Consider the following 8,589-nt stretch of genomic DNA (forward strand, 5'->3'; position numbering starts at 1 on the left):
ACAAGGTGCCAACAAAGTGTTATGGCAATTAAGATACTTGTTTCTCTTACACTAAGGAAAATTATGGGCATATACAGAATGATTGCATAAAGTATCATAAATGACTTGAAATAAAGGTAAACTCACATATCTACTATGTCATGAATCTCCTTTATTGACTCTCCTAAATACTGTGTGGATTGAATTTAGTTTAGCGGTCCACGTTGTCAACATAATGCAGGGTTTTTCTAAATAATACTTGTTTACAATTGAAGGTTGTTGGGATCTATAGATTAATTTTAAAAAATTTAGTTATGCTATTTTGACCTTAATAATGTTTTTATATATTCCACAATTCTTTTAGAAATTTAGTTTCTATATTAGTTTATTAAATCAAGTTTGAACATTACTGAAAATTTTTGGGGTGGAATATTAAATTGATGGTCTATTTAAAATTGATCTAGATCCCAATTTTTGAAAATTAATCCTTGCATATAAATGTTGACATAAAGTAGAGTCTTATGAATGAGAAAATCATCTATGTTATGGCATTGGAAATTGAAATATATCTCTATAAAGAATAAAAGGTCGATAAATGATAGAGTTTTTACGACTCTTGAAATTTACTATCTTTGGTATTTATGTGGACTGCATTAAGGAAAGGCAGACCAACTATACCACTAAATATGCTAACAAAAGGATTTTTGAGATTCTTGAGATCATGTACAAGTGTAGACATTTTCCATACTTCTTGCCTAAATGGTTAGAGATATCCTATCTCTTTCGGTAATAACCATATAAGGTTTATGTATCTCTATATTCTAAATCATAAGGTTTGGGCATTAAATGCTTTCAGTACCTATAAGGTAGAAGTAGAGAAACAAAACAAAAGAAAGTCAAGATCGTAAGATCTGATAGAGGAAGATAGTATTATGGTAGGTACATGAAAATGGGATATGAAAGGTAAAACTAATATTCTATTCTCCTAATAGAATGAAGCCTTGAAAATTGCTGTGTATACATTTAACTGGGCTCCATTCAAGGTTGTCCATAAGACACCTAAATTGAGAAATGAATGGAACCAAGTTCAAATTGTTTATACATATGAGATTGTCTTGCTATAGTGAGGATTTATAATCCACACCTAAGGTAATTAAATTCAAGGACAACTAGCGAAATTTTATAGGTTATACAGTAAACTCCAAAGGGTTTAGGGTTTATTGTTCTTCATTTAGTCCTATAATTGTTGAGTCTAGATATTCAAAATTTTTAGAGGACGTTGAACTTAGTGGAAGTGTTTATCCTCAAGGGATTGAATTCGAGGAAGCACAAGAGTTGACTGAAGCTCCTTCACATGAAGGGTGTTTGATTGTGCTTAAAGAAAATCAAATTGATTATTTTGAACCACAATCGGTTTCAGAACAGTCAACTCATAAGGAACAAGTTCAGAATGAACCTACTCAGGCTTTGTCAAAAGTAAATGAAGTAGGATTAAGAAGATTCTCTAGAATAAGGCACCCAACAATCCCTAATGATTATGCTGTATACTTCTAGGAGTCTGATTTGTATGTCGGACCTAAGAACGATCCAAAAATTGTTTCCACATCCTTTTGGGTGGAGATAACTTCAGATTGTGTTTCAATGCCATGAAGAAGGAGATGAAATTCTTGGCTAAAATTCAAGTCTGCAATTTTGTTGATTTACCAAAGGGAGTTGTAGCTATATGCTGCAAATGGGTTTACAAAACCTAAAAGGATGCTTCCAGGTAATGTTGAACAATATAAAGCTAGACTTGTAGCTAATGATCTTACTCAAAAGGAAGGCGTTGATTATCATGGTATGAGTAGCTCATTTTGGTTTAGAGATATATCAAAAGAATGTGAAAAACAATTTTCCTAAATGAGGATCTTAAGGAGAAGTTGTACATAAAATAACTTAAAGGTTTTATTGATAACAGTCAGAAAACTTGCAAATTAAGGATATCTATTAATGGATTAAGATAGGCCTCTCACTAGTGGTATATAATACAAGGTTATTGCCTGACATGGTTTATTGAGAACCATGTTAATCATTGAATATACCTTAAGGTGAGTGGGAGTAAAGTTACATTTCTTTTAGTTCCGTATATAGATAATATTTTGCTTGCAAGTACTAAATTAGTTTTGCTACATAAAGTTTTTTTCACTAAAGTCTTGGGAGAGATTCAGAATGAAGAACTATGAATCTTCAGTAGCACCCATTATTAAAGGGGATAATGTTCCAAAATGTATTGGAACAGAGGTAGATGAAAAATATTTCATATGTATGCACATGTCTACATTAGACCTGACATTGAAATAGCAGTTGGACTATTGGGTCAATATAGTATCGTGGAATATGCAATGAACCAAGAACTATAGTTTAACCTAAAGATACACTTGCCATTTGGTGATGTTTATTCATGCTTAATTTTTGCTAAATGTGTAGATAGTAGATAATCGACTTCAGTATATATATTTTCTTATTGTTAAAAGGCTATATACTGAAGATGCAGTAAGCAGACTACAGTTGCTACATCTACTATGAAAGCAAAAGTCATTACATGTTGTGAATTTGTTACACAGGCATTATAGTTTAGACATTTTTGTTAAAGGTCTCAAGATTGTCGATTTTCTAGTTAGACTCATAAAGTTCTTCTGAGTTATTTTTACTGCAGTTATCTTTTTTAAGAATAAACTGAGTAGAAGCAGAAGTATGTATATCGACATAAAGTATCACTATGAAAGAGAACATTAAGTGACAATAAGTGTTTATTGAGCATATAAATATTGAATTAATGATTGCAGATCCCATGACAAAAGGTTTACTGACCGGTAAAGAAAGTATAAAGTCATGTAGAATATATGAGATTCATTAATTCATTTGTGTTTAGTTTCTCTTTAATTGGTCTATAGACATAAATGTAATGTTATGAAGATTTTTGTGCGCATATATATTATTCTTATCCGTGAGGATAAAATTAAAATTGGATCCGAATGACTTATAGGAAGTTCATTCATAAAGTACTCATTTAGGGAGGTATTACACATCGTGATACATGGAAGAGACGGCTTATCATATAAAAGCTTTACCGCCATGATTCGTGTGTAGTATTCCTTAAGTGAGTGGGAGGATTCCATGAATGGTTGGAATAAATAAAGTATTGGCCATATCATAGAACTGAACACCATAAGGAATTTATGAGTCATAAGGGCCAAGTGGGAGAATGTAAGAAATTCTATTTAAAGTATGTCCCTTATGTCACATATATTATTGTTATATATATATATATAATTACGGTGTTAAGTGATTTATTCCATACGGTGTTAAGTGATTTATTCCAATTAAAGCTTATTGTGTGAAATCAAATATTTTGAATTAATTTGCTGATTTAATTCTTGTGGAACAAGTATTTGATTTCATCACTGATTTTATTTTGTGGAATCAATTAGCTATATTGATTATTTATTTGATTTTTATTCTTTGATGGAAGGAATAATTAAGGTAACAGCTCTAATTGAGGGTCCCTGACCTACCTATAAATAAGGCATGTGTATTCCATCAATTGGCACTCACTAGTAGACATAGGTCAGAAGAACCTCTCAATAATTTTTAGTTTTCTAGTTTGGTTGCTGTGAAGTTGTTCTTCAACCTGCTTGAGTAAAGCAAAGGCCGGAGGTACATATATATTAAATTATTTCCACTGCTAGTTTTATTGTTAATTAGCATTGAATATATATAGAATTCTTACAGGGTTGAGTGTTGTTAGATTTGTATCTCTTAGAAATTATATGATATTTAAAATTATTATTTGATCAAAACTCAATAATGATTCACTTGTATGCTTTAGATCAGTTAGATGAATCAGTATCGAATGGATTAGAATCTTTTGTAATTGGCTCAATTCTAGCAACCCTATAAAGAGGGAGCTACAAAATCCACTTACTTTTAGTAAAGGTTTTTGAACCCCGAACTGTCTCGAGTAGCTGAGATTTGCACCCTCCCTTTCCATAAAAAAAATAAATAAATAATCTGAATTAAGTAAAATTTGAACAACTAAATTACGAAGAGTCTTTATAAGTGTCAAAGTGCTTGACATTAACTTTACATTAAAGTGATAACACTCTGTTTGGGTTCGAGAGAATCGGTTCTTATAAAAGAGATGACATTCTTATCTTAAAACAAGGTGAAAAGAGCAATTTACCTTCTCATTTAGAAAACTTAATTAAAATCAACCAGAGATCATCATGTTCTGTTTTAGTTCAACTTCGAAATTCAGAATGTGGTTTCATTAAATGAATTCTACTGTTTAATTAGAATGTGAAGGATAGAGCTTATTGGTTGCCGTACTGTATATGGTACGGACTGAATGACTTCGATCTCCTAACTTCAATTCCAAGCTACCTCGTAACTTCCAAGAAATGTAACCCACATAGGGAGGCTGCAAGGACACGCGTTTCAAATTGATTGGGTGGGTGGTTTTTCACCCCCATACAGCTCCAAATTGGGGATCGGATCCCAATAATAGCCGGAGAATTGCCCATAAAAAATGAGTGGAATCTTAGTCATTGAATTTCATCCAATGGTCTATAATTTGTCACATGTCCTTTTAATTAAAAAATACTAAAATATTATTTAAATTTTAAAAAGAAAATAATAAAAAAATAAAAAATTATAAAAAAAAAGTATGGGGTGGCCGATGCCACCCCCAATGGCCGGTTGGGGGTGGCCGACCACCTCCTAGGCCAAACCCTTTTTTTTTTTTTTTTTTAGGTTTGGACCTAGGGGGACCGGTTAGGGGTGGCTTCGGCCACCCCCAAGGATCTGTTGGGGGTGGCTACGATGGGCCCCAGTGGGTGGTTCAGCCATCCCCTAGGGCCAAACTCAAAAAAGAAAATTTTGGGTTTGGCCCTAGAGGGTGGCCGAACCACCCCCTAGGGCCATGGGAGTGGCTCCGGCCACCCTTAACTGGCACTTGGGGGTGGCCCAAGTTTTAGATGGGGTGGCTGGCCACCCCATACTTTTTTTTTTTATAATTTTTTATTATTTTGTTTTATATTTTCTTTTTAAAACTTAAATATTATTTTATTATTTTTTAATTAAATGGATACGTGGCCGTGTATAAACTATTGGATGAAACTCAATGGCTAAAATTCCAGCCACTTTTGATGGACAATTTTTCAACTATTGCTGGGGATCCCAATCCTCAAATTGGTGGCCTTTACCTCCTCTCTTTATGCAATCCAGCCACCTCAATTATTGAGAATCTGCTCGCAGACAGAGTCTGCAAGTATTCTATTATGATCATGCACTGTTCTTGACATGATGCATGACCAAACAAAAACTTAATCCTAAAAGGGCTCATCTCTGTTCCTTAATTTTTTGTATTTCATACATGCTATCTATCCATGAATACATATTTCGATCTACGTACATATATCACACCTTTGATTTTAAAATTCTAGCAGAAAATAAGATGTCGTCCGTTAATTATCATGGAAGATGGCAAGACTTTCAGTTCCCTCCCATAGGAATTAGGATATTCTCATCCACATATATAATATTTGGAGTTCTATTTATGTGTTATTTTTAAAAATAACGATATTGAATTACTATTCCACAAGTATTGTCATTACATAGCATTTAGGCAAATTAAACAACCCCTCTCTCTCTCTCTCTCCAGATTGTTTTCCAAGCTTCTTTATTCGTTGGTACGTACTCATTATTTCTTGACGTCTTTGAGCCCTCCCCGTCCCCACATAAATAAACATTATGATTCGTCCGGCCTCCTCTAGCCCTTCGGTCTTGGTAATATATATCACACTAGCTTGTAGTTATAGTTTCTCTATAAAACAGCCTTTCAATCTGGCCTGAGGCTAGCTAAGATCGATTTGAATACCTCACAGCCATGGGAGAAAAGGTTTGTAAAGTTTTTGATGTTTTTCTTCTGTTAATACCCATTTGTAACCTATGTTTATCATATTCGATCAGGATTGATCATATCGATTTAATTAGAATTTCAATACTTTTAAAGGGTATAACAATAATGGAGCTGAAGGTTGATCTTCAGTGCCGTCGCTGCTACAAGAAGGTGAAGAAAGTTCTATGTAAATTCCCTCGTGAGTCTCTCTCTTTCCCTCTCTCAGTACTCTTTCTTTATATCTATGAATTAATGTACGTGGTAAGCTGATCAATCATCAAAGCCAAAAAGAAAACGACTGAGTTTCTATGTTGTCTTGACTTTTGTGAACGAGAGAAGAAATACATGACCAGATCTACGACGAGAAGAATAACACTGTGAGAATCAAAGTCGTTTGCTGCTGTCCTGAAGAGATTATGCAAAAGATACGCTGCAAGGGTGGCAATTGCATTATGTGCATTAAGATCGTACCACCGCCCCCGCCCCCGCCCCCGCCCCCGTCACCGCCCCCGCCTCCGCCACCTAAGCCTCCTTGCGAGGTTCCTGTGCTTGTACTGGTTTGCCCACTGGTTTACGCGATTGGTGTGTGTTGTACGGAATGTTCTGAGGGTGTTAGTGGGGGCCCGTGCTTTCAAGGCCATGGCCAGCCACGCCCATGTTCTGTGGGCTATGGGCTGCCAGTGTGTGGTAGTTATGGTGGCGGTTGGCATAGGGGTTGCTATGTGAGCCGCTGTGATTACTTTTGTGAAGAATATTCACCGGGATGCACAGTCATGTAAATTGATCATGGGCATGCATCATCACGTCCTAGTTTCCTCTGTTATGCGTTATTGTTGATGTTGAGTCAAGGTTCGTCTGTATTTGTGTTTTCCTTACTCTCTTCCTATGACTAGAAAAAGATTTGATAAGATTGCTGGACTGATAAATGTCGGTCAACAGTCGTTAATTTACTTGAGTACTACGTGAGTTTAATGATATTTAAATAACATAAGTTTCTTATTTCCTTTCTATACTATTTTATAACTAATTAATTCTATCTATCACTTCTTCGTGAGATTGAGATTTTCGGCAATTTATTTTTATTTTTTCCTAAATTTTGAGCATGCTCAAACAAATTTTGTTTGTTCAACCACCTATTTATATAGGTTGCTGCTGAATCTCTATCCGATGAATATAAGCAAAGTTCCATAGGCATGGTTGCGATTTGATGCCCAGTCCCATCATGAGAATTCTTTGGTGAACAATTAATAATGGCTTTCGCTGTACACTCCGTAGCTAGCAGTATTGGTTGGACATCATTATGGCCCTCGAAGCGAAAGTTGTATTTTGTCAAACACATGCTTTTGCTGCTTTTACCATATATTGTGTGCGTACGTGTCACATGTTTTCTTAACTCTCTTATTTGCTTGCCCGCCAAAGAAGAGGGTGATGTAGTACGATGGATGAAAATTTAAAACAAAATTATGATTAAATTTTATGTTAATTTAGAGTGTTACTGAATAACTAGGAATTGCATAAAAATAAGTAAAAAATTAAAAAAAAAAAATGGAAGAAGAATGATAGAGGAATTAGGGGAAACAAAGAAAGAGGGCTGCAGTCTAAAAAGGAGAGCCGAAGGAGTCTCACTGCAAAAGAAGAGGAAGAAGATGAGTCACTGAGTAAGGGAAAAAAGAACAGGAATTGAGAGCATATTAGAGATTGTATTGAGAAATAAAGTTTTTTTTTTTTTTTTTTTTTTTTTTTTTTTTTGTCTATAGAAAAAGCCATAAAGAGCTTGTTTGAGGAAAAAAAACCACTCATACAGCTTCTCCCAAACCGCAGTTTTAGGATTTTTAAAGCAAAAAAGTTAAAAAACCAAAAAAAAAAAAAAAAAGTTTTTATCAAACATATCCATTTTTGCTTGGCACAATTTTTTATATACTAAAAGTACTTTTTAAACAACTTAATTAACACAATCCTAAATTGGCTTTGAGTCACACAATCCATTGAGAAAGAAAATTTGGTGGAGTCTCACTACCTTAAAAGAAGAGAGAAGAGGACGGAAATTTAAGTCCTTTAAAAAACGGTTGAGATAAGAGAATAGAGAGTCTATTAATGTGTGAATTAAAAAATGTAGGTAATTAAAGTAGAAATAAGTTTGTTGGTGATGTGTTTATTAGAATATATATATATATATATATATATATGTGATAGATTTGATTGTATTCAAATTTGATTGGATATAATTTCTACCTAACATACTTGTATTATCTGTACTTACCCTAATTTTTCTAAAAAATGAGCATTTTGTATTGAAAATATCGTCAAGAAATAAGAGTAAGATGTAACCCTTTTGGGCTCTTCACTCGTGGTCTATGTAGGTGTTAAAATCCATTGTGTTTATTTTCTTTATTCCCTTTAATTTTCTTTACTATTATGATTTCTTCAGCTCTAACTAATGCAATTATGAATCAACGATCCATTTCATGCTTGGAAACATGTCAAGGTATATATATATATATATATATATATATATATATATATATATTGAGTATTCAAATTTGAACTCTTCTTCCCTTCCCCCTTCCCCCTTCCCCGTCCCCCCTCTCTCTTTTTTTCTTTCTAAACATGATTGGATCAAATAGAATCCGAACAAATATTTAATTATATGATAATGAAAACCAACTACTATA

At 33.9% G+C, this 8,589-nt stretch overlaps 1 protein-coding gene across 1 annotated transcript; it reads left to right on the forward strand.

Annotated features, from left to right (window-relative positions):
• Positions 1 to 5,786: 5,786 nt before the first annotated feature.
• LOC132172890 (uncharacterized) lies at positions 5,787 to 6,925 on the forward strand. Its single transcript, XM_059584451.2, has 3 exons — positions 5,787 to 5,917; positions 6,032 to 6,116; positions 6,257 to 6,925. Exons 1-3 carry the CDS (start codon positions 5,906 to 5,908, stop codon positions 6,694 to 6,696), a joined length of 537 nt encoding a protein of 178 aa, XP_059440434.2. The 5' UTR covers positions 5,787 to 5,905; the 3' UTR covers positions 6,697 to 6,925.
• Positions 6,926 to 8,589: the final 1,664 nt, after the last annotated feature.

The sequence above is a fragment of the Corylus avellana genome, chromosome 1, assembly GCF_965113065.1.
Source record: "Corylus avellana chromosome 1, dhCorAvel1.hap1.2, whole genome shotgun sequence".
Taxonomy (NCBI): domain Eukaryota; kingdom Viridiplantae; phylum Streptophyta; class Magnoliopsida; order Fagales; family Betulaceae; genus Corylus; species Corylus avellana.

What these genes read in the sequence shown, in the direction of transcription:
- LOC132172890 (XM_059584451.2), top strand. An exon ending in AGTTCTATGTAAATTCCCTC is followed by an intron (nt 6,117 to 6,256) that starts GTGAGTCTCTCT and finishes GAACGAGAGAAG; the next exon opens with AAATACATGACCAGATCTAC.